The 24682-nt window shown below is 50.1% G+C and overlaps 3 protein-coding genes across 12 annotated transcripts; all 3 read right to left on the minus strand.

The window, feature by feature from the left end:
• Positions 1–197: 197 nt before the first annotated feature.
• FANCG (FA complementation group G) lies at positions 198–6142 on the minus strand. Of its 7 annotated transcripts, none has more exons than XM_005210120.5 (14): positions 5553–6142; positions 5273–5363; positions 4683–4814; positions 4259–4461; positions 3624–3759; positions 3351–3445; positions 3072–3218; positions 2794–2945; positions 2356–2422; positions 1794–2083; positions 1595–1641; positions 1272–1427; positions 692–815; positions 198–563 (listed from the first exon to the last, which is right to left on the minus strand). In XM_005210120.5, the coding sequence occupies exons 1-14, from the start codon at positions 5646–5648 to the stop codon at positions 467–469; spliced, it is 1833 nt and encodes a 610-aa protein (XP_005210177.1). In that variant the 5' UTR covers positions 5649–6142; the 3' UTR covers positions 198–466.
• Positions 6143–7621: 1479 nt separating this feature from the next.
• PIGO (phosphatidylinositol glycan anchor biosynthesis class O) lies at positions 7622–15322 on the minus strand. 4 transcript variants are annotated; one of them, XM_024996195.2, is made up of 11 exons: positions 15281–15322; positions 13747–14287; positions 13031–13174; positions 12719–12842; positions 12249–12408; positions 11741–11920; positions 9968–11492; positions 9226–9429; positions 8801–9015; positions 8125–8195; positions 7622–7972 (listed from the first exon to the last, which is right to left on the minus strand). In XM_024996195.2, exons 2-11 carry the CDS (start codon positions 14255–14257, stop codon positions 7711–7713), a joined length of 3396 nt encoding a protein of 1131 aa, XP_024851963.1. In that variant the 5' UTR covers positions 14258–14287; positions 15281–15322; the 3' UTR covers positions 7622–7710. The 4 variants fall into 4 exon arrangements, with proteins under 4 accessions (XP_024851963.1, XP_024851964.1, XP_024851962.1 ...); XM_024996196.2 differs by having other exon boundaries at positions 14222–14287; positions 14770–15322; XM_024996194.2 differs by having other exon boundaries at positions 14770–15322.
• A 5210-nt stretch (positions 15323–20532) lies between these two features.
• Positions 20533–23792, minus strand: STOML2 (stomatin like 2). Its single transcript, NM_001038068.1, is given in 10 exon segments — positions 20533–20809; positions 21212–21340; positions 21570–21649; positions 21770–21914; positions 22064–22198; positions 22341–22442; positions 22525–22583; positions 22701–22800; positions 23270–23407; positions 23647–23792. Coding segments are annotated over 10 exon segments (1071 nt in total). The 5' UTR covers positions 23692–23792; the 3' UTR covers positions 20533–20671.
• Positions 23793–24682: the final 890 nt, after the last annotated feature.

Here is a 24682-nt window from a genome sequence, read left to right on the forward strand (position 1 = left end):
CCTCTAAGAATTTTTGCTTTCAGGTAACAAGGATTAAAGGTACTGCTTCTTGAGTAAGGATTCCCTTAGCCCTTTCTCGAGGCTCATAAGGTAGATGATGTTGGGAGAGGGTATCATGGACATCCAGCACTCAATTGAATCAGAAAGCTAAGCTGTGAGCCTTCCCACCCAAGTATATGTAGTAGGCAGACAACAGATAGATACGAAATTTTACTCAACACATGAAAAGGGAAACAGGATATGAGCAAGTCAATGCCTTGTTGGTGGAAGCAGGACTTCTCTGGAATCAGAATAGCAGTAACCAGACCAAATTTTACAGGACTACCATCAACCTCTCCAATGCCAGACATATACTGGAATGATCAGCTCCAGCCACATTTCCCAAGGATGGGATGGCAGAAAGCCCTTCCCACAGATGGCCCACTGAGGCCCCAGTTCTGGTTCTTTGAAACATGGCAGCTACAGGTCACGAGTCTCCAGATGTCTGAAATTCCTCACAAAGGGTTTCACGGTCAGGGGGACGGATCCAGCCCAAACAGGTTTCTAAGTACAGGGGGAGGGACCTGAAAGCAAAAAGGGTGATGTTTAAGGGAGGATAGGCAGAAGACTGAATAGCCATTCACTCCCTTGATTCACCACCACCCCCAATAGGCCTAAGGACTCTAGAAGCCAGCTGCCCCCTTAACCTCACCATGCAGTATTCTCCTGTGGCAACTCAGTTTGGGCCTCCAGCCTCCGCCAGAGAGCAGTGGCCTCATCCCTCCGATCCAGCCTCCTCAGAGTCTGAAGCAGGTGATAGGAAGCATCTTGATTACCTGTAGCCCCAGCCCAGAGCACAGGGCCTTAGAACTTGACACAGACTTAACATCATTTTATAAAAGGGGAAACTAAGGCCTAGACCAGTAATGTGTTTTGCCTACATGGAGTCAGGGATACATCATTGCCAATAATGCCTAATCCTGGGTACTTCCTGCCCAGGACAAAGGGCTCAGCTGACCCTGCTCCTGCCCAACATACTCTCAGCACAGGTACGGTCTTTGTGTCTAAAGACATTAGGAAGCCTAGAGAACTCCCGGGAGGCCTTCACACATGCCTGTATGTCTTGCATATGTCTGCACAACTGTTATGTATCCCTACATATATACAGGCACAACCCCATTCACCCCTCCAATCAAAGAACATCACTCTTACACTAATCCCCAAGTACCTCCCCCATGGCCCTCTCTGTCCTTACACATCTGTGCATAGCTCATGCCTGCATATGTACATACCTGGGCACATCTGCACACTGAGAAGGAAGTCCTGTAGGGCTTTGGTATCCTGGCCAAGGGCCACCCATTCCAGTCCACGACTAATGAGGGCAGCTGTCTGAAGCTGTTGTAGTGCCATATCTGACGTACACCCCTGCTCACAGCTGGAAGCAGGCCCTGGGGACCTCTCCAAAAATCAAGACATTTGTTTCCAGCCAGACCGTCCCCAAAACCTCAATGCCGTATCTCTTGTGTTTGGAGTCCCTTTCTCTTAAATCTCTTGGTGGGCTAGGACACATGGAAATGAAACCACCACCACCACAGAAAAACTAAGTCTAGCTCACCTTGTTCTTTATCCTTAGGTGTGGCCCGGAAGAGCAGCTCAAGACACCTGAAGTGGGATAGAGAGCAGGGGTAAAGAAGAGTTAACCTCAGAAACTCTGGGGTGAGTAGATTAAGAATAGAGCTTACCAACTCAGGTCCCAGTTACAAAATTATCCCTCCACATTTACCCTAGGGTCCTGGTTGGCTTCCTGAACTCACCGGCTATATTCACTAATTGCCTCCTTTTGGGCCCCCAGTTGCACCCAAGCTTGGCCCTGAAGCAGATGGGTAGCAGAGACCCAGTGTGAGCAGTGTGGTGACTCTTTGGTTCTTCTTCTGGCATCTTCCCACAGCCGAGGCCTCTTGGGAAGCAGAAATGATGTACGGCTAAGCAGCTCCTCACATACGGTCAAAGCATCCTGGGCTCGGCCTGCCTGGATCAACGCTGCTGCTGCCTCCAAAAACAACTCAGGTACACAGGGCCCTGGAGGGCAAGGTGGTGGGGAGAACTGCGGTGGGAAGAGAATGCAATGCAGTGTCTTGAGGAGACATGAACCACTACCTCCAAGGCTCTAGTATCATCACCAGGCTCTAGTACCATGCAGGGACCATCCACTGCTTGCTGCCCTGGATCTCCCTTGCTCTGGGAACCTTCCCAATCTGGTCTCCCAGAATGGACAAAAAAAAGAGCAGAGGAAAGGTCAGAAAAAAGCACTCCTGCTCTACTCCAAAGGAAACTCCAACTCTCCCACCCCACTACATAGAAACGTGGCATACCCACCTTTGGCTCTGAGCCATCCAGCAACAGGGCGAGCAGGTCCAGGTAATGTTCTGCAGCGTCTGCTGCCCTGAAGAGTCATAACCCAAGAGCCTCACTTTAGGCCATAGCAGGGCCCTCCAAAAGCTCTTAGCTAAGGGCCCTGGGGTGAGGGAAGGGTGAGGTGTGGGACTCCAACATTGGCTCAGTATGGATCTACACTATTTACAGACTGGATCTGGGAGAAGACTTTATAGAGTTTTCAAGATACAGGAGGTTAGTGAAGGGGAAAAGAGTCCTCAGCTCAGGTCCAGCAGCAAGGCAGGAAGCTGATAGTGGGGACCCGTGTCCCACTCTTGATTTATTTATCCTCTCAACTTGCAAGAACAGAAGCAGAGTCACACCACAGGGGTGCCATCAGAAGTGGGAAGGGGAGTTCAGGTGAGCAAGATGGAACCTCACCTTCCTGTCTGTAGGCATCGGCTTGCTAGCAGGTACTTGGCCTGGCTCTGTGTGCCACAGTGAAGGGGTGAGGCTGGGTCAGGTTGTGGGAGTAATAACTCTACCTCAATGAGAAGCTGACGAGCTTCAGGGATACGAGTGATACTCAAAGCCTAACAAAAAGAAGAAAGTTTCTATAATCTCCGGGAACTATATATCCTTCTACTTAAACCTTGACTAGTCACACAAGCACAAGCATCTCAGCATTACCTGCATCTTCGCCTGGCATAGTTCCTTACCTCAACCAGCAGCTCCAGACTCTCAATCTCCGCTGCTATGTTCCCCAGTTGCTGATATAGCCTGGAGGCCTCCAGAAGCGGGGGACCCCAGGTCGATCCCTCTTTCAGGGCTGCAACCAAGTAGAGCAGAGCTCTCTGTGGACTGCCCTAGGGGGCAGAAAGGACACAAAGGACACAAGCCTCAGCTACCCTCACAAAGTAGAAAACTGTGGTTTCTCCAACTCATGCTAGGACGGTCTTTACCATCTTACGAAGACAGGTCCCCAGGGCTGTGTATACCTGGACCAACAGAGACCGTGGGCACAGACCTGAGGCCGCTTCATGCAGGCTGCTCAGTGCCTTGGGCAAGCTCCCTGTGATCAGCTCCTGGAGGCCTGTGGACAAGCAGGCTGTGAGCTTAGAGAGGCCAACAGGGCAAGTGGGCCTGATGGGGAAGAAGAGCACAGAGAAGTTCCACCAAGCTGAATGGTACAGGACAGAAAAGACATGAGCCCAGAGGACTTCTTAAGACAGGAAGTGGAGAGGAAGGGACAAGTCAGATTGTTAACTGGCCTTGACGATAGGCAAATGCTGTCAGAAGGACATCCCTCAAGCCTCGGGCATCCTGCAGGGTCAGCGGAGCATCTGACTCCTCAGCTGGGGGTCTCCAAGTTTTCAGAAGCAGCAGCATATCTTCAGAGGCTCTGCTCTGGGGAAGAAGGATGATGAGAGGTTCCAGGCTTTTAACTACCCCCTCTCTATCTCAGTCTGCCCCGAATGGACTTTAAACTCAAGGATCCTCTTGATTCTTGTTCCCTCATTTCTAAGAGATTAATAGCTGAGGGGAAAGGATACAGGTAGGAATAAAAACCTGGGGCAGTGATAATCTTAATGAGCCTTCTCACTCAGGATAAGTCCACAAGAACACAGAGCAGGGACCATGTTTGGGTTACTGACACAAAGACTGAAGCAGGGAAGTGACTTCAGCAAGGTCACGAGAGCCCTAATTCTACCCAAGATAATCAAGCTCCCAAGAAAATGCCTCCAATGAGGAACAAATCAGAGCAAGGTCACTTAAGAGTCCTGAGAGAACCGGGGTCTTCTGAACACCAACCCAGCAGCCTTTCCAGCACATAATAATGATACTGCAGCTAGGAAGGGTGGGAGGAGGAAAGAGACCCTTAGATCCAGATCACTATCTGAATTACCTGGCTAACAGTCAGGGTCTGCAGCAGCAAGGTCAGGTCCCCAAGACGGTTAGTGGTCAGCCAGAGGGCAGCCTGCAGGCCGGCAAGGTGGTGAAGGGCAGGGAGCAGCTCCGGCAGAAGGGAGGAAACACGGAGGGTGGAGTCCCACAGCCCCCAGAGCCCATGTTCCAGCCTGGCTTCCAGCTGCCCCTGCGTCTCCAGCACTGTAGAGTATACACACACATAGAGCTGAGGTGCAACCTCATCTCTAGCTTTCCTTCTCTGCAGGAGCCCAAAGGTCACAAAGGAGCTCCTGGTCTGAGGAATACATGGAGGATCAGGGCATCTCTGGGAGGTGACAGATTATGTTGTTCCTATCCCCCTGCAAGAACTTAAGCCCAGACTGAGGCTGGCAGGGGCACGGAAGGCAATCTCTGGCCCTTACCTCTCTCTAGGCCCTGCTGGATATCCTGTGCCAGGTCCTCAGTGAAACCCTGTGCCAGGTTTGCCCTCAGGGTGATAAAGTTGCAGATGACAGTCAGTTCCAAAGGCAGAACAGAAACAGTCGCAGGTAGCCCTGGAGCCACAAATGCTGATCTCACAGACCACTCTCAGGTGAAAGAGATCACCCCACCCCAACCAAAATGTCCTCAATAAAGAACCCACTCTGGTACTCTGGTAGATTATAGAACGGCCACAATGTTTTCCAAATAGGCCATCTTGGAAACTGTTTCCTCAAATGCTTCCGTGTGTGTGTGTGTGTGTGTGTGTAATGGAACAGCCAGAATGTTTTCCAAATAGACCGTCTTGGAAATCACTTCTTCACACGCTTCTGTGTGCCGATGTATGTATGTGTGTGTGTGCCTAAGGAAGAGAGAGATTCACCTGTACAATGATGATTCCATTCCAGTCCTGTCTGTGTCTTAAACAGGACTTACCCCCTGAGTAATCGCTTCAATTCTAGACATGCAGAACAGGAACTGGTCTCTGGATGTGGAGGGCAGGAGTGACCATCCTGGGGAGGGCCCTACTTACCCCGCAGACTACAGAGGAGTCCCCTGAGCCCTTCCAGTGCATCCTGAGCCAACTGCTGTCGCCTCATAGGCAGACTTGAGTCCTGAGCAACCTGTCAAATTTAGGATGGGGTAATAGTACTTTCCTTGCAGCTGTGGCAAGGGGTTTCATTCTCCAGCCATTTCTGGTTCTTTAGGGGAGGTCAAGCTCAGCCCCTACCCACTGGCCAGAGTAAATCCACTGCATACCCTTTTCCTGGTATCTGGGGGTTGCAAAGCAAGGGTCCCAGCAACAGCGTTACCTTGGCCTGTCGAACTAGCTGGTCATTCTTTTCCCTCCACAGGTCCAGGCAGCTGACGTGTGAGGCTGAAGAGCCCAGAGGAGTCTGGTGAGCCATGATAGCCAAGGCTGGGGCCAGACACCTGAAGGGGGCTGCTGAAGGGTAAGCCTTAAGCCCCCACTGAGCAAGGAAGAAAGGGTTCGTGCACTTCTGCCCCCGGCCAAGAATCCTTTGCTGTTCGCGGGGTTCCAATCAGGACGGCCCACCGTTTCCGGGAGAAACGAACTCTCCCCTGCTTGGCGGGGATTCCACCTCCGCCTTTTCTACCCGCGCTTCTGGTTGGCCCAGTTGGCAAAATGCTAGGCGGCGGTTGGTCGTCTTCCAGGGTTACTTACTCTTCGCGGGAAATTGGAAGAAGAAACAAGAGGCCAGACCAGAAAGGGAGGCAGAGACGGGCCAGAGATCGGAGGCGTGTCTGACTGGGGAGGCCGTAGGGCTCGCCGTCCCGCTGTTCAGCCATCGAGGTTGCCAAAGCCTTGGGAAGTTGACCTCAACACCCGGAACCCGCGGCGAAGTCCTTCCCTCTCAGCTAAAGGCCCCCATCGGCCGGGAACTTCCCCCGCCGCGGCAGGCTGACCCGCCCTATGCATGCTGGGAGTTGTAGTACCAGTGGGAGCCGCCAGGAAAACTCCAGCTCCAGAAGTCTCTTCAAAAAGAACTGACCAGGACTTCCTGGTGGTCCAGTGGTTGAGATCCCCATTGCAGGGATCACGGTTCGATTCCTGACGTTGGAGGACCCCACATGCCTCGGGGCAACTAAGCCCAGGAGCCACAACTACTGATTCTGCCAGCTGCAACAAGAGAAGTCACCCAAGGAGCAGCCAGCCCACCACAAGGAAGAGTAGTAGCCCCTGCTCCTGTCAACTAGAGAAATTTTAGGTGCAGCACCAAAGACCTAGCATAGCCATAAGTTAAATAAATAAATAAATAAATAAGAACTGACTGGAGACGGAGACCCTTGGTAATCAGCACATCCTATCACCATGAAGCACCAACGTGCTCACCAGTCTGTTCAACCGCATGCAGTCCGACTAGCTGGCAGTGCAGCCCCATGCTTGTGCACCCTGCACTGCTCAAATGTACCTGCCCAATCCTTTCAACAAATGGAGGGAACAGAACTGGAGCTCCATATGCAAAGAAGAAACAAACTGCAACCCTTGCCATCTACAAAGTCAACTCAAAATGGATAAACTGGAATCGATTAAAATTAAAACCTCTCTGCCACAAAGACACCATCAAAGATGTAAGTCAAACCATTATGCTGTACACCTTAAACAGTGATGTCAATTATATCTCAATAAAACTGGGGGGAAAAATTCAGAGATGATTTCTCAATAGAAAATAAATACAAGAAAATTCAAAGAAAAGTCACAAAGTGGGAGAAATTATTTGCAAATCATATACCTCATCTCTTCAAGTGGTCACATCTCTTCCTGTTCTGGGCACCCTCAAACTTCAAACCCCAATCCTGACCCTTCTCCTCAGAAACTGCTTCCCATTACTTTGGTGGACATTTCCATGAGGATTTCATGCCAGCACTTCAACACAACATAGAGGGGCACTGGAGACATCTTAGGATCTTCAGATTCATACGGTTTTGGCCCCAAGTCAGGAATAATCAACAGGACAAGGTGTGTTAGATGGGCAAGTAGGTCTGATCCAGGGAGGCCTCCACAGGAGAGAAGGGCAGAGTGTTCTGAAGTAAGAATACACGTCAAGGAGGAGACACAGCACTACTGGGGCTTCAGATAGTGAGTCGGTGCCCCATGATGCGGCTCTGTTATCAGCCAAAGCAAAAGAATTTAGTAAAATACGTCCCATGGCAAAGGGAAATGGCAGGTGGAATAACAGTAGGGATTTGCAAAGAGTTGGGAGAAGTGAATTCAGACAACTCCAACCACTTCTCAAAGGGTCTTAAATGCAGCCAGGTCTGCGTAAGACAGCTGATCCCATCTGTGCCTGAATAAGGGAGACAGAACTTCTTCATATCCCCTACAGGACAGTCAGGGCTTCCCCATACCTCAGACACATATATTTACATTATTATTTTATTCCACTTTGGAGACAGCCCCTCAGTCGCTCAGATGTATCCAATGCAGGAGTTAGGAATTAGGCTCTACTATGATCTTGAATTATAAAATAATGAAGTCCCAGATGCCAGTAGGTCCTGGCTGCATGGTGGTAAGAGGTGTGGCTGAGCCTTTCTTGCAGATGATCCAGCACCCGTACAGACCAGGCTAGATTGTTCTCCAGCTTTCTGTTGGGTCAGAACTAACTGCCTGAACCAGGAGCTCACAGCACCATCTACTCGCATCACCAAAGCTATGCCTAGACAAAGTCCCACGCTGCTCACAATGAAGCCCATGGCCTCAAAAATGAACCTGCAAAGAAAAGTAGAGAATCTCAAAGGACACAAACAGTAGATCTAGAGTCTTTTCCCCACTGAGGCAAAACCTTGTCCATTCTGGATGTTCACTGTTTAATCCAAAGTTCACCCTCCCCACAACAACATTTCTCAAGCAAATCCACTCACTTGGGGGCAAACACCTTCCAGACCAAGAGATGCCTGCGGAGGATGGAGGCTGCCAAGACACAGGCCAGAATCTGAGGGAAGAGAGGAGGGGTCAAGTTATTTGGGAAGGGGAGAAGGAAGTGGGTCAAGTAGAGAGTTGCTGTAGACCCCTGTGAAGAATGGAAGGGGAAGGAAAGCAGTACCTGTCAGTGGAAAGAACTCTGGGCTGAGAGTTAGGAAACCTAATTCTTTTCTTGGCCCTACTACGACTTGCAGTGTGACCGTGGACAAGCACTATTCATCTGTGTCTCTTAACACTCAGGCTCGGCTTCTCAGGGTGGAGGGAATGTCAGAGCCATACACTCTGCCTCTGAAGGAAAGGAAGATTAATTATCACAGCTTGGGAAAGAATCCTGACCATCACCTCAGCTTTTCCAGTCTGTCCAATGGAGTAATCCCCATATGCAACCATCAAGTCCAGATCTAGCCTGTAGAGAGGAAACAATCCAAGACTAGGATGGAGACCCAGGTTCAAGTCTCAGTATTGCCATTTGAGGTCACTGGCCTTTGGGAAATTACTTCACTTATCTAAGCTTCAATCAAGGCTCTCTCCTAGGGTTTTGGCAAAGTGTGAAAGAAGGTGATGTCCACGCATGTGAAAAGATCACTAACTCCATGATCTGTCCCTTGCACCCACCTGAATACCAAGGACAAAGAGGTACTTGAGGCCCAGCTGCAGCAGTGCTGCACTGAAGTGGTGAGGTGCATCCCGGAGCCGCATTTCCATCCGTGGCTCCTGCTCCTCCTCAGGCCTGACTCTGGCCTCAGCTTCATTTCCTGGGGGCTGCCGCCTCTTCTGGGATCCTTGATTCTCACACAGAAAGGGCCAGAGCAGGAGCAACGGGCAACCTACTGCCTCAGAGAAAGGCAGGGCTAGAATCAAGGGAAGACCCATGGACCAGGTCACCCTGTCCCCCAAGTACTCTAGCTGGCTCAGCCTCCAATCAGCACAGGCCAAGGGGTGCCAAAGATCTAACAAAATGATCTTTCCCTACTCAAATGCAGGGGCTTCCTTTCCTTCCACAAAGCCACAGTGGAAGCAAAGGAGGAATGAGGAAGTACCTGCAAAGAGAATATGGGAGGCAAAGGTGTTGGCTCCCACCAGGAAAGCAGACAGCCAGGTAAAGTCACGACTCTCTGAGACTCCCACGAAGGCTGCATGCCATTGGATAGCTGAAAAGACAGGCTGGTGGCCGGTGGTATAGAAGGTCTGTGTGGCCATGAGGGCCCATGCAAAAACTGCATGCCATGGCACAGTAAAAGGACCTGGGGGAACAGATATGCCTCTTTACAGTCATGTCCCACTCCCTACCCCACAGCCCACTGCCCCGAGGTCACACACAACTACAACCTCAGTGCTAAGTCTCCTACATACACACATCCCCAACACCCCAACCTTCTAATAATCAACACTCTGTTATTCTAATTCCCTCCCTGGCACAAAGCCCCCTGCTCTAATCTGTGGTCAACTTCCTTCTCTCATATACACACAGTTCACTATCTCTTATCACTGGAAAATCCGGAAATGCACTCATGAGGGTGCAGCATTTCCATAAAAACTGAGTCTTAGAGTACTGTGTGTCTATCTCCTCCATGAATTCTGCTGGCCCTGAAAGTCAATGTGAGGGTTCAGTTGGCTACAGTAGATAAGGGAGAAGACATCAGGAAGACCCTCTTGACTGGGAGGTGTGAGACCCTGTATCAAGGTGAAGATCCTGAGGAGCAACACCTCCCTAAAGATAAGAGGGGCCGAACTTACATCCCTACTGTCCGTGGATGAATCAGGACTGAGACATGTATTTACCAGGGGTGGTGATGGGTATCCCGGCAGCAAGCAGATGCAGGAGAAGGAAGCTCTGCAGAAACAGAAGCAGGAACACAAGGCTAATGCGCTCTGCATGCAATAGCAGAAGTGGGAAGGCCAAGAGGGTAAGGGCCATAACCACAGCAGCTGAGTAGACGCTCCCCAACTGATAGGCAGCCACCGTCAGCAGACCCTGAGATTTGGTCCTCTCTAGCCGGCCCCGGAACTCCTCTTGTATGTGTCGGTAGATTTGAGGAACCACATAATCCAAGTCAGCCTGAGAAGTGGGGGGACCTGAGAAGGGAGTGAGGACAGTCCTGGTCCTTGGAGCACCTGTTGTGGCCTTCACCAGCACTGTCACAGGCCTCCAGAGCAGCAGCATGAGCCCTGAAGCGGCCAACCCTGCCACAGCCCGAGGCAACATAACTGATGCCCCAGAGACCAGGGCCCGGAGACGCGGGGGTGCTTCATCTGCCCCTGATGCCAATGCCCAGTAGGCAGCAGTGCCCAGTCCCATTAGGGGCAGACCCCAGCGCACAAAGAGCACAGGGGGCTCAGGGCTCTTGAGATTACCATAGCAGTGAAGCCACAGCCGCACAGAGGCTAACAGGGCCACCAGTGCCCCGACACAAGCTCCATACCACAAATTCTTGGTTCGACCATCCACTGTGGATCGCAAGGGACTCAGCAAGGGAGAGGAGCTACAAACAGGTGTCTCTTCATGGCAGCGATAAAAAAGTCCAGCTAGCCTTATACATAAAAGCAACCCAACTCCAAGTCCCACGGCATGCATGGCACTGTATTGCGGGGGACCTGCTGGAGTCAAAAAGCCAAGGCGAGGTATCGAGAGTAGCTTAGGTGGCAGCAGCTTGCCCTCCCAGTGAAGTCGGGCAACCAGGAGCAAGATGAGTGAGATCAAAAGGAAGGGGGCAACCCTGGCTTCGGTTATAATATAGCTATCAGAGAAGAAACCAGCAAAGCGAATGAGCAGGAGTAATAGGACTGGCCCGGGCATGGGAAGGAGAGAGGCCAGGGGCCTTTTCGATCCCCAGCTCGCCCAAGCTTTCCACAGAAAAGGCAGGAGTGAGCCCACTGCAGCCATGGCCCCTAGAACCATGGAATCCAGCTTCAGCCCAGTAGATGCCAGGAGTCCAGCACACACCATGGCGCCACTCAGACCCGAGGCTGTGGGTTTTAGGAGAGGGCCGAAATAGAAGGCTGGGGATGTTGCCCACTGGGATACCAGTAGGCAAAGAAAGCAGGTAGCAGCCAGAAGAGCAGCACCCCCTGCCATGCGGACCAGAGAAAAACGAGCCCAAGACTCAATGCACATGGCCCGAACTCCCCGCAGGAACTGCTGCAGCTCAGGAATCACAGTTTGGAGCACTGCCTCAGCCCCCTGGGGGCTCTGCAGAAGTCGCTGGTAGTCAGCAGAAGCCTTGGAGAAGAGCTTCTGCAATCGATGCAGCTCCTGAACTTGAAGGTCCTGAGCAGTGGCTGAGTAGGTGTGAAGAAATCGGGACACCTGGCAAAAAAGATCAGAGGCCAAGGGGAGAAGCTCAGAGACATAAATTGGGACGCGGGCAAAGATAGGTACTACCAAAGAGGGTACCTGGAAATCAGGATCCCAAAATCTCTCTAGGACAGAGGGAGAGGGAGGATATGGCTATGGAATGTGTGATTAAGACTGAACAAGGGATAATCAAGTGGGTCATTATGATTCTCCCATGCCCAACTTAACTCTGTCACCTGGAAGCCCAGCCCATTACTTACCTGCTGGGCATTGAGATGCAGAGCTGAGGCTTGGGCCAGAGCAGAGAAGCGAGGCTGGGAGTCTTCGATCTCTGAGAACACCTCAGCTATCACCTCCCCGATGTTTCCAAATGGGATGGGCAGGCCCAGCAGCAGGGCCAGCGTAGGTACAAGGCTGATTTGAGGAATTATCTCTGGCTCCTAGAGAACAGGGACGGGGTCAACGGGTTCACCAAAGAGGACTTCCTGGCCCAGTGGTTAAGACTCTGTGATTCTACTGCAGGGAGAATAGGTTCAATCCTTGGTCAGTAAACTAAGATTCCTCATGCCATGTAGAGCAGCCAAAAAAAAAAAGAGGTAAGATCAGTGTTTGGAGTGGAAGACATAGGGGACTTAGGCAGGAAACAAGAGTGAAGGATACCCAAGGTCATGAATTTGGGGGATTAAAATGGAGAGATCCACAAGAATGCTATGATCATGATGCAAGTTGAATAGCAGGAAACCACACAAAACCACACAGAGGCCTTACCTCTGCAGGAGCGCTGGGGAAGAGAGCTCTGGGACTATATAGAAAAAGTGCAGCTGAGGTTTCCAGCTCACTCTCTCCTCCATGGTTCCCACTGATGGTCATCCCATGGTCCCCAGTCACCACCAGCAGTGTGTCGTTCTTCAGACGCTTCACAAGTCCCCTGGGGGGATCAAGAAATGTGTCAGGAGGTAGGGAGAGATAAATATTTTTTTCAGGGGCCCATTTACCCCCAGCCATAACTCCATTAGTGGGGCCTAGACATCTGGCAAAAAGACACTTCTTTAGCACCAACCCTACTGCCCGAAACCACACACTGAGTTACTCAAAATGGATGAGACCACTAGTGTCAGAGAAAAGCCTAAAGACAGAATTCAACCAAGAAAGGGACCCCAAATAAGGATTTTTTTCTTTTGGGACCACATATCATCTCAGACACAAACCCATTCCCCCAGCCAAAATCCCACACTCACTGGATCATTTTATCCATTTGAGTAAGTTTCTTAGCCATTTCAGGATGGTAAGGGTCATGCTTGTGGCCACAGTGATCCACACCCAGGAAGTGAGTAATCAGCACGTCCCATTCGTCACTGTCCACTGTGAAGGAGAGAACCTGAGCACATGGGATTGAGGCTCACTCTTCAACCCCAGCCAGGCTCTGATGTTCCTACGTCCAAGGACACAGGCCCAGGCCACTGCATCCATGGTAGGTTCAGAATATGTAACTGACACAGCCCTCCCCACCGCCCAGTCTTGGTCAGGCCTGCCTTGGACCCCATGCTCACTGGTTGGATAGAGGTGTTTCATGATGCCATTGTCCACTGTCTCTAGGTCTCTGACATTGAAGGATGGGAAGAATAAAGCTTGGGAGAAAACTCCAGGGAAAAGATCATTCCAGGTTTCATCTCCCATGAAGACCACACGTCTTCCTGCAGGGACATAGGAGTCAGGGGAGGAGGAAGAGGAGAGGCCTTTTAAAGATCTATCAGAATTCCCAACCGTGCACTCTAAGGCACAGCCGTTCATTCAACAACTCTATCCTTTGAGGCCTACCACTTTCTACCAGGAAGCTTTCCCTAACAACAATACTCCACCCAGATCTCTTACTACTTGTTCCTATAAAAGGCTCTGCTAGTCCTCAGACCCTGGCTCTATCTTGGCTGCTCTGTTTTTCCTGGGTGCATCTTGCTTTTTCCCAGTCAATGAGTGGACAGAGCCTGGATTCTCTTTCTCCTCCACACTTTGTGAGGATACCAGACCCACAACTCTTCATCTCTCCCATGCCCCTTGACCAAGAGCTCCCCAAAAGTAAAATCAATACCCCGTGCAGATTAGAAACTCCAGGACACAGCCTGCACCTGTGCTCCCTGCAGGCAGGGCTGTGGTCTCTTTCTCCTTCCTGTACTAGCTAGTCAAACATGCAGCTAGGCACCCAAAGTTCTGATTCTCTGACTTCTAAAGAAATTTGCCAAGGTACTCCTGGACTCCAAAGAGGACTAACCTGTACTGGAAAGCTGCTTAATGAGATTATCTTCCACTATGGCGCTGCTGGCAAAATTACTGCCAGCATCAACAAAGGTAGGCAGTGAGCCGGTGGTTAAGGCCTTGAGGCGCTGCATGGTGGTGGTCGGGGGGTCAGCCTTGGCTTGGTAGAGCCTGGCATGGTGGGGCTGACTTTCCAGGAGTCTCTGCAAGAAGCCCATTTTACCCAGGAAAGGCAGGGAGACAGGAGGCTCCCCAGAAACAGGTGAGCGCTGGGGCTGGGCAAAGTCAAATCGCAGAGCATCTATCACCACCAACACGAGCCGAGAGAATCGGGAAGCCATCCAGCAGGCCCCGGGTTCCCCTCGGCCCCCCCATGGCAGGGCTCCAGGGCCTGGGGGCTCTTGACAGCTGCTATGGTTGGTGAGCTCCCAACGGGTGAGCAGGAAGCCACTGGTGAAGAGAGCAATGCCGGCGTAGAAGAGGAAGCTCACCCAGGCCAGGAAAAGCAGCACTGAGATCTTCTGCATCTTGGTAGTGGCAGGAGAGGGAATTCATAACTGTGAGGCAAAGAACCAGTAGATATTCTAGTCTCTCAGTACAAAGACCTGTTAGAATCACTTCCTCTTGGAAGCTCTCCTGAAGATAAAGAGTCCCATAGCCAACCCAATGTAGTGTTCCTCTCCATCAGTTATATGAGAGTTTCTGAAAGTGAGGTGTGCAGACTACCAGCATCAACCTGGAGTGGGTGTTTTAAAAGTGCTGACTTTCAGACTTCCTTGATGGTCCAGTGCTTAAGAATCCACGTGTCAACACAGGGGCCACGGGTGGTATCCCTGGTCGGGGGAGATTCCACATACCCGTGCACCACAACTCCTGAGCCTGAACTCTAGAGCCCAGTGCTCCCTAACGAGAGAAGCCACCACAATGAGAGCAGGCACTGCAAGGAAGAGCAGCCCCTACTCACTCCAAGGAAAGAAAGCCCACGCAAAGCAAGGAAGACCCAGGGCAGCCAAAAGTAAAATTAAGTAAAAAACGTCACCCGAGATCCCCGGAATCAGGATCTTTGAGGGTGGAGCATAAGAATTTGTATATGTACTTCAGGAGATCTTAATGATGGAAAACACAATCCAGGGGAAAACTTATTCCAAGTGGTAGACTGCTTTCCGACAGCCCGCTTCTCCTCTCTGCTCGCCAATTTCAACACCCCTGGGGTGGCCAAGGCTCACAGCCACAGGGGAATCCAGGCCAGGCTGACGGCGCCGCCTGGCGGGGAATTAGGAGTCGTACTCCGCTTCCGGACACCCAGGATAGCCAGACGAAAAGCGCGACCCGGCTCAGCAGGGCAGAAGCGCGAGGTCTTAAGGCGGTTGGGCCTCGCTGGGACCCAGACGTCCAGATGACTTTGCCTCCTCCGATGGCTGTCCGGCCTCCAGCTGGACACCTTGACCGGGTATGGGCCCGCCAGACTTCGAGCTCTGTGAGTGGGGTAGACGGGTCCCTAATTTTTGGGAAAAGCAAGAGTAAGGGTGTTTGGGGAGCCCCTGCCTCACCTTGAATGGCGCCCGGAAGTGCAGCGACGGCGCCTGCGGCCCGGCACCACAGAGGTGCATGCGACGGATAGAGCGACCCGCAGGGGTCTTCGTCGCCATCTGCTGGCGCCTCCGAGGAAGTTCGGCAAGGAACGCCGGGCTGGCCTGAGGAGTTTAATGGGAGATTATAGTAATTTAGAATCCGGGGCAAGGCATTAAGCTACAAGAGTTGAGGGAACCACTGTCCATTCTTGGTTAAGACTAAGATCTAGGCTTCTGAAGCCAAACTTAGCTTGAAACCTAGCTCTGCCACTGATTATCATTATTGGACATTATCTCGTCTGTAAAATAGGGATAATATTTATTTCTCCTTTTTTGCCAAGCTGACTCCAAACGATAGCTTTTATTATTCATCCTTCCCAAGTTTTTCACTGAATCTTACAACTCATTAATAAAAAGACAATCAATTCAAAATTGAGCAAAGGATATGAATAGACATTTCTCCAAAGAAGATACATGAATGACCAATTAACACATTAGAAGATGCTCAATATTATTAGCCATCAGCAAAATGTTGGACATATCACTTCAAACCCAGGAGGATAGCTATAACCAGTATTGGTATGGATGTGAAGAAAGTTCAATTCAGTTCAATTCAGTTCAGTTGCTCAGTCGTATCCAACTCTTTGCAACCCCGTGAACCGCAGCACGCCAGGCCTCCCTGTCCATCACCAACTCCTGGAGTTTACCCGAACTCATGTCCATTGAGTTGGTGATGCCATCTAACCATCTCATCCTCTGTTGTCCCCTTCTCTTCCTGCCTTCAATCTTTGCCAGCATCAGGGTCTTTTCAAATGAGTCAGCTCTTCGCATCAGGTGGCCAAAATATTGGAGTTTCAGCTTCAACATCAGTCCTTCCAATGAACACCCAGGACTGATTTCCTTTAGGATGAACTGGTTGGATCTCCTTGCAGTCCAAGAGACTCTTGGGAGTCTTCTCCAACACCACAGTTCAAAAGCATCAATTCTTCGGGGCTCAGTTTTCTTTATAGTCCAACTCTCACATCCATATGACTACTGGAAAAACCATAGCCTTGGCTAGATGGATCTTTGTTGACAAAGTAATATCTCTGCTTTTTAATATGCTGTCTAGGTTGGTCATAACTTTCCTTCCAAGGAGTAAGCGTCTTTTAATTTCATGGCTGCAGTCACCATCTGGAGTGATTTTGGAGCCCCCCAAAATAAAATCAGCCACTGTTCTCACTGTTTCCCCATCTATTTGCCATGAAGTGATGGGACCACATGCCATGATCTTCGTTTTCTGAATGTTGAGCTTTAAGCCAACTTTTTCACTCTCCACTTTCACTTTCATCAAGAGGCGCTTTAGTTCCTCTTCACTTTCTGCCATAAGGGTGGTGTCATCTGTATATCTGAGGTTATTGATATTTCTCCGAGCAATCTTGATTCCAGCTTGTGCTTCTTCCACCCCAGTGTTTCTCATGATGTACTCTGCATAGAAGTTAAATAAGCAGGGTGACAATATACAGCCTTGATGTACTCCTTTTCCTACTTGGAAGCAGTCTGTTATTTCATGTCCAGTTCTAACTGTTGCTTCCTGACCTCCATACAGGTTCCTCAAGAGGGAGGTCAGGTGGTCTGGTATGCCCATCTCTTTCAGAATTTTCCACAGTTTATTGTGATCCACATAGTCAAAGGCTTTTGCATAGTCAATAAAGCAGAAACAGATGTTTTCTGGAACTCTGTTGTTTTTTCGATGATCCAGCGGATGTTGGCAATTTGATCTCTGGTTCCTCTGCCTTTTCTAAATCCAGGTTGAACATCTGGAAGTTCACAGTTCATGTATTGCTGAAGCCTGCCTTGGAGAATTTTGAGCATTACTTTACTAGCATGTGAGATGAGTGCAATTGTGCGGTAGTTTGAGCATTCTTTGGCACTGCCTTTCTTTGGGATTGGAATGAAAACTGACCTTTTCCAGTCCTGTGGCCACTGCTGAGTTTTCCAAATTTGCTGGCATATTGAGTGCAGCACTTTCACAGCATCATCTTTTAGGATTTGAAATAATTCAACTGGAATTCCATCACCTCTACTAGCTTTGTTCATAGTGATACTTCCTAAGGCCCACTTGACTTCACATTCCAGGATGTCTGGTTCTAGGTGAGTGATCACACCGTTGTGATTATCTGGGTCGTGAAGATCTTTTTTGTACAGTTTTTCTGTGTTTTCTTGCCACTTCTTCTTAATATCTTCTGCTTCTGTTAGGTCCATACCATTTCTGTCCTTTATTGAGCCCATCTTTGCATGAAATGTTCCCTTGGTATCTCTAATTTTCTTGAAGAGATTTCTAGTCTTTCCTATTCTATTATTTTTCTCTATTTCTTTGCATTGATTGCTGAGGAAGGCTTTCTTATCTCTTGTTGTTATTCTTTGGAACTCTGCATTCAAATGGGTATATCTTTTCTTTCTCCTTTACTTTTCACAGCTATTTGTAAGGCCTCCTCAGACAGTCATTTTGCTTTTTTGCATTTCTTTTTCTTGGGGATGGTCTTGATCCCTGTCTCCTGTACAATGTCACAAACCTCCGTCCATAGTTCATCAGGCACTCTATCAACAGATCTAGTCCCTTAAATCTATTTCTCACTTCCACTGTATAATCATAAGGGATTTTATTTAGGTCATACTGTCATGTATGGATGTGAGAGTTGGACTGTGAAGAAAGCTGAGTGCCAAAGAATTGATGCTTTTGAACTGTGGTGTTGGAGAAGACTCTTGAGAGTCCCTTGGACTGCAAGGAGATCCAACCAGTCCATTCTGAAGGAGATCAGCCCTAGGATTTCTTTGGAAGGAATGATGCTAAAGCTGAAACTCCAGTACTTTGGCCACCTCATGTGAAGAGTTGACTCATTGGAAAAGACTCTGATGCTGGGAGGGATTGGGGGCAAGAGGAGAAGGGGACGACAGAGGATGAGATGGCTGGATGGCATCACTGACTCGATGGACGTGAGTCTGAGTTAACTCCGGGAGTTGGTGATGGACAGGGAGGCCTGGCGTGCTGCGATTCATGGGGTCGCAAAGAGTCGGACACGACTGAGCAACTGAACTGAACTGAACTGAACTGAATGGTCCAACTGCAGTTGGAATTGTAAAATGGTACATCAGCTTTTGAAAAGTTTGGCAGTTCTTCAGAAGGTTAAACAGACTTACCATATAACCCAACAATTCCACTTGTAGGTATATACCCAAGGGAAAGGAAAAACATGTGGCCACACAAAAATGTGCACATGAAGGTTCACAGTAGCCTTATCATAATAGCCAAAAGGTGAAAACATCCCAAATGGCCTTCACTGATGAATGGATGAACAAAATATGTTATATCTATACAACAGAATATTGTTTGCCAATTAAAAAAGAAAGATAAAGTATTACAAGTGGTTACATGCTGCTACATGAACGAACCTTAAAAACATGCTAAGTAGGAAAAAACCTATCACAAACTAGCACGTACTTTTCCCATTTATAAGAATACATAAAGCTACAGACACAGAAAGTAAATTAGTGGTTGTCTAGGGCCCAGGGGAGAGAGGAATGACTGCTGATGGGCACCGGGTTTTGTGGCAGGGTGGGAATGGGAGAGCAGTGATGAAAATGTTCGACTGTGACAGTTGCACGACATATGAACATATTACACATTATTGAATTCACACTTGAAGCAGGTGAATTGCAGTGTATGTGAATTATCTCAGAAAAACTACCATTTAAAACAAAACAGAAAACCTCTCCAGTGGTTTCTCATCTCAGAGTTGAGCCCAAATGATTTTAGTGGCCCTAGCAATCTACACACCCTCTCCCCACCTCCTTATCTGATTCATCTAGCTGCCCTTTATTTCCCGAACTGTGTCCCATCCACTGCAGCTCCTAGCTCTTCCCAGTAAGGCAGCCACTCTCTGCCTTAGGTGTGTCTGCAATCTCCTGTTAGCTTTACTCCCAGATGGCCAGGTGTCTCTTCCCCTCATCTCCATGTCTAAGCTTAAATGCACCATCAGTGAGGCTTCCTGCAACACGCTACTTAATGTTACAGCCCCATCAAGTTCACCATCTCCCTTCCTTTAATTTCCTCTGTAGCACAACTCATCAGCATCTTATTAACGATTTGTCCCCTCCAAATAGAATGTAAGTTCATTGAGAGTAGGAAATTTTATTACTGTATCCTCTATTCCTGGCGTATAGTTGGGATTCAATAAGCAGTTATTAAATGGATAAATAAATTCTAATTCAGAAATATTTTGAAATATCCCTCTGCCTTCATCCCCAAAGCCCCTTCTCTGTTAACCCTCTAGGACCACTGAGGCAGCCCTCTTACTGTCCTTCCAGCCTCCCATCTCTTTCAGATCCCCTGACCACATAGCAGCAGGGCGGCTCTATCTAAACACTGATTACCTTAATCGTCTTAAAATTCTTCATGGGAAGGGGAAAAAACCCTTCACGCCTATGCATCAGCCTCCCCTCGATAAAGTCCAAGCTTTCAGGACCCTATCTCCCTGAGATTTGGCCTTTGCCACACAGTCACATCCCTTAATACCCCACCCTTCAGCCAGAAGTTCTAACTTCTTTGGAGCCATGGATCTTTGCATATCTTAGTCCCAAACCATCATCTGATGAGTCCATCAGTTTTTCCAGCCTGAGCCCAGTGGCAGGGTTAGTAACCTTGCTGCCCACAGTGACATGCTCCTCCCCACAGGATCCCTCAGCCAGAACTTTCCTCCACCTCAGCACGCATCACTTTGTACCTCAGTCTGCTTCCTGTGAAAACAGGGATGACTGGGTTTGGGTTCTTTTGTAACCTATGTCTAACATTGAGCTTGGCACATGGTAGACATGATTCAATGTCTTTGAATGAACGAATGAGTGTCCTCAGTCCCCGAGGACCCGATGAGCATTAGGCAGCACTACTCTACAAGGGCAGTCCTCTTTCCCTTTAATAAAACCCCAATACTTGCTCAAATTCACAGCCCCACACTTAGCAAGAGGGGGGACTACTCTCCCCAGCTGGCAGTTTGGTAGACATATGGCTTAATCCTTCCACTATATCCCACAGCTTCTCCTGAAGACAGGCAGGATGACTGACACGAGGTTCATTCTTATTCACGGAGGAATCGGTTCCCAAGACCTGACAGGACTGGAGGTTGGCAGAAGTCATCCAAGGAAAACACTGGTGACTTTCCCAACTTCATTCCCCAAGCAAAGAGGACAGTTTCAGTTTGCCATTGGCCAGTTTATTACATGATTAAAGTTCAAATAAAAAAATAATAACCAAAATCTTGGCAGGGAGGCTAGAACCAGAGTCTGGCGGTGCTGCTTCCCTGTCCCCCACCTCCCTGCCCAAGCCCAGCTCCATTAACTCAGCTTGACTCGATCAAGTTCCTCATCCAGACTCGCATCTGTGCTCCGGACATCTCTGCTGCTCCTGCTGGAGACTGAGTCCTGGGCTTCCGGTATCGGGGCTTTGGTGAGGGCCCCATACACACCCATGGCCTAAGGAGAGGGTCAGAGAGACAGCCATCAGGACACATGGCAGGAGGCACAGCCCAACACACCAATGGCTCAAAGGAAGAAGGGAGAGCTGGGGCCAGTAAACTTGTTTTCCCTTTCTCTCTCTTAAGCCTCAGTCTTAAAAGTTTTGGAGTCTATTCTAGGAATGTTACACACTCCCAGCGCGGGGTCACCCTCAAAATGCTAATACAGGTATCTGCAAAAAAAAGGATGTCTCAAGGGGTTTCCTTCCATCAGGGATGAGTGGAGTGTTTCATTCAGGGGACGAAGAGAGGTGTAGGTCTCAGGGCACTCTAAAAGTCTCTATGGTGGAAGTGACGATGGTGGCGGGACAGTCTTGGTCTCTGGCACTGGTGCTGTGCTGGGTCCTCAGGGCACTCTAACCTGAGCCACCATACTGGTAACGTCACCGGGGTTGGAGGGCAGCAGGATGGTGTTGGAGTCCTTGGCCAGTTTAGAGAACGCGCTGACGTACTGCTCGGCCACAGTCAGTGAAGCTGCTGCATCTCCATTCTGTGGCCACAAGGAGGATAAAAATCAGAGATCACAGACTTGGAGGGGAAGGAAGGAAGAAAGTAGAGAGAAATCAGGTTCCTAGAAAGAGGACATGCAAATCACAATACAAGAGATCACAGAATGCGGCTCAATGGAACCGAAAAAAGCAAGAATTTCCCCCAGGGTAGAAGAGAGAACCCCTTCTATTGCCAAATCCCATCCCTACTCCCACCCAGGAGCCTCTCACATGTTGTGTCAGAGCTGCAGCCAAGATTCGAATAGCTTCAGCTTTAGCCTTGGCCTTGGCCAGAACTGCACTGGCCTCTCCTGAAAGAAAAGAAGAGACAGACCTTGATCTATGAGGTCAGGGTACCCCAAAGCTTCTGTCCTTACCAACCTTCAAAGACCCACACCCTGTTCATCCCTCAGCCTCTACCCTCTGCTGACCTGCTGCCTGATTTATTTGTTCAGCCTTCTCTGCCTCGGAGGCCAGGATCTGTGCCTGCTTCTTTCCCTCTGCCACATTGATGGCTGACTCTCGAGTCCCCTCAGACTCTAGAACTGTGGCCCGTTTCCGCCGCTCTGCCTCCACCTAGAAGCCCCAAGCAACGAGAAACCAGAGTAAAAGAAAGACCTGACACCGATCTGCAGTTGGACCCATTTCAGTAAGGAAGAGGGTCCAGGTTTCCCATGCAACTGGAGTCTCCTGAAGTAGTCTTCCCCACTCCCCCCGTTCTCCACCTGCATCTGCATGGACTCCTTCACCCGGGGTGGTACATGGATATCCTTGATCTCATAACGGAGGCAGCGGATGCCCCAGCAGTCGGCAGCCTGGTTGATGGCATCCACGATGCTAGCATTGAGGGACTCCCGCTCCTGGAGGACGAGAGGTGGAAGTTCCATGGCCTCAACTCACCTATCAGGAGGCTAGGTGAAGAAGGTCCAGAGACTGATCCCAGAAAGGACTGAGTGCCAGGTATGAGTCCTCAAACCCTAACTCTGGCTCAGATCCCCTTACCCGGAAGACTTTGTCCAGAGAGAGTTTGCCGAGCTCTGATCTCATGGTTGTCTGAGCTAGCTGGGTGACAGCATACTCAGGGTCTTCCACACCATAGCTTGCCTGAAAGGGGCATGGAGACTGTAAGTGGTTTGGGGCAGGATTTTAGGAAGGAGAGCAACTCAGGAGCTGCAAAGGTAGATACCTTGTAGGGGTCCATGATTCGGAGGTAAAGGACTCCATCAATTTGCAGCGTTACATTGTCTGTAGGTGCGGGAGCAGGAGAGAAAGAAGGTCAGGCCCCTGGGTTCCAATGAGCTCTTTCTCCTGCCACCATGGCCTAACGGCCTCAGAGAACCCGTGTCACCCCGCACCCCTCACCAAGTGTCACAGCAGACTGCTCAGGCACGTTGATGACAATTTCCTTGAGACTCTGCACATATCGGATCCGGTCTAACACAGGGATGAGGATATTCAAGCCCTGGGAAGAAGAGTCATAGGTCTTCAGAAGGACGTGGGACTGTAGGGTTGGAATCTAAGCTAGGCCTGGAGTGGGTAGGCAATCAATATAGATTCTGCCCAGAAAACAGAAGACTTGGGATGACACTGATAGATAGGAAGGTAAGGGTAGAAATGCCAGGCTGGATCTTCGAATGGAAGGGAAAATTAAGGGAACAGGAGCCAGCAGAGTAGCCTTCTCCATGCAGACAGGTGGAACTGAGAGGGTAAACAGAAGAGATTCCCAACATGGGGCCTGTGGGATGCTAGGGCAATAGGAAAAGGTGGTAAGATGGGTATGACGGTCAACAGTCTGGGCCCTGCCGGGTTTGGTCTAGGGTGTTTAGAAGCCAAAGGCGAAGGCAGGCCCCACCAAGGTCTCACCCCATCCCCCCATGTCGTGAGGGAATTGGGATTCAGGCTGGCCCGTGGTGGGCAGAAGAGGTTCTCACAGGCTCCAGGATCCGGTGGAATCGGCCCATTCGCTCCACCACCCAGGCCTCCTGCTGTGGCACAAACAGGACCACGGTGTTTCGGGGCAATCCAGAGGAGGCGCGGCGCGGAGCGCGGGCAGAAGCCTGGACGGAGCCCTGAAAGGAAGAAGGGGATTTGCAGAGGCCCAGCCAGCCAGGCAGCCCGCCCCTTTCGGCGCCCGTCCGGGAGTCAAGTTCCTAAACCACAACCCTAAAGGGTTCTCGGAGAGGGACTCATGTGAGTACCATAACCTCCGACCTCAGTTCTCTCCCCAAACTTAGAATCTGGCCCATTCCCAGTTGAAGACCCAGGTGATTTCTGGCCTGATCCTTAGAAAAGGATGCCTCGCACTCACCTTCAGCAAAAGGGCCCCAGTCCCCCGCGCCGCGCGCGCCAGCATTTCCCACGGCCACAGGGACCTCCGGAACCAACGAGACGCGTAGCAGAGCGGTCGCTCTAGATGTCCGGACCTGAGCCTTTCCTCCCGTATTTCCACTCCCCCGGATGTACTTCCGGTCTTCCTCTTTCCCCTCCCCCTCCCATACTCAGCCAATCAGCATTACTTGGCAGAAGCGTGAGTCAAGTTGCTCCCGGTGAGACCCAGATCTTCCAGAGAGCGCCCAAGGCCGAAGGTTCTTGTTCTCTCTGAACAAGCCCAAGCTTCCCAACACAGTGACCAACTGGAGGCTATTTCCCACGTGTAGGTGGCCCAGATAAGCCTCCCAGAGTTCTTTACCCCCACTGGAGACTCAGTTTACCCTTCTGAGCGTATAATCGCCCCATCTGTCACCATAGCGACCAGGCGACTGGCGCTGCCTCAGAGCCAAGGTTGCCATGGTGACATTCTCTGGTAGTCCTGCTGTGTCGTACCCAGCCCTCCCACTGGGGACTGACCCCATTCCAGTTGCCATGGTGATTGGGCCTAACAGTGATTGGACTGAGATTTCTCTCCCATCTTTTCCCAAGGCACCATAGCTTTTCTACCTCTACCCCGTCAGGGTCTATTAGGCCAGGTTCCTTTACACACCATGGTGCAGCACACAGCCCCAAAATTCAGCATTCACCCTGCACACATTTCTGATGCTCTGGCACATAGGACTTGCCTAGTCATCCTCATTTTACATATCAGAGTGCTGAAACTCAGAGGAGCTAAAATCATCAATAGAACCTGTATAAGAATCCAGATCTACATTCGAAGTTCAGCTTTCATGGCAGAACCTTCCCCATCACGCCACCCCATTATATTAAAAGAGCTAGACCAGACCCTAAGAATCATGGGGGTCTCCCCTAAACCTCCTGGCCTCACACCTTTTCCCTGGGAAAGGGCAGAGTCCCAGCTCCAGTTAGGTCCTCCCATCCCCATTCCCATGCTGTCCCCAACAGAATAAGTA

The sequence above is a fragment of the Bos taurus genome, chromosome 8 (assembly GCF_002263795.3).
Source record: "Bos taurus isolate L1 Dominette 01449 registration number 42190680 breed Hereford chromosome 8, ARS-UCD2.0, whole genome shotgun sequence".
Taxonomy (NCBI): domain Eukaryota; kingdom Metazoa; phylum Chordata; class Mammalia; order Artiodactyla; family Bovidae; genus Bos; species Bos taurus.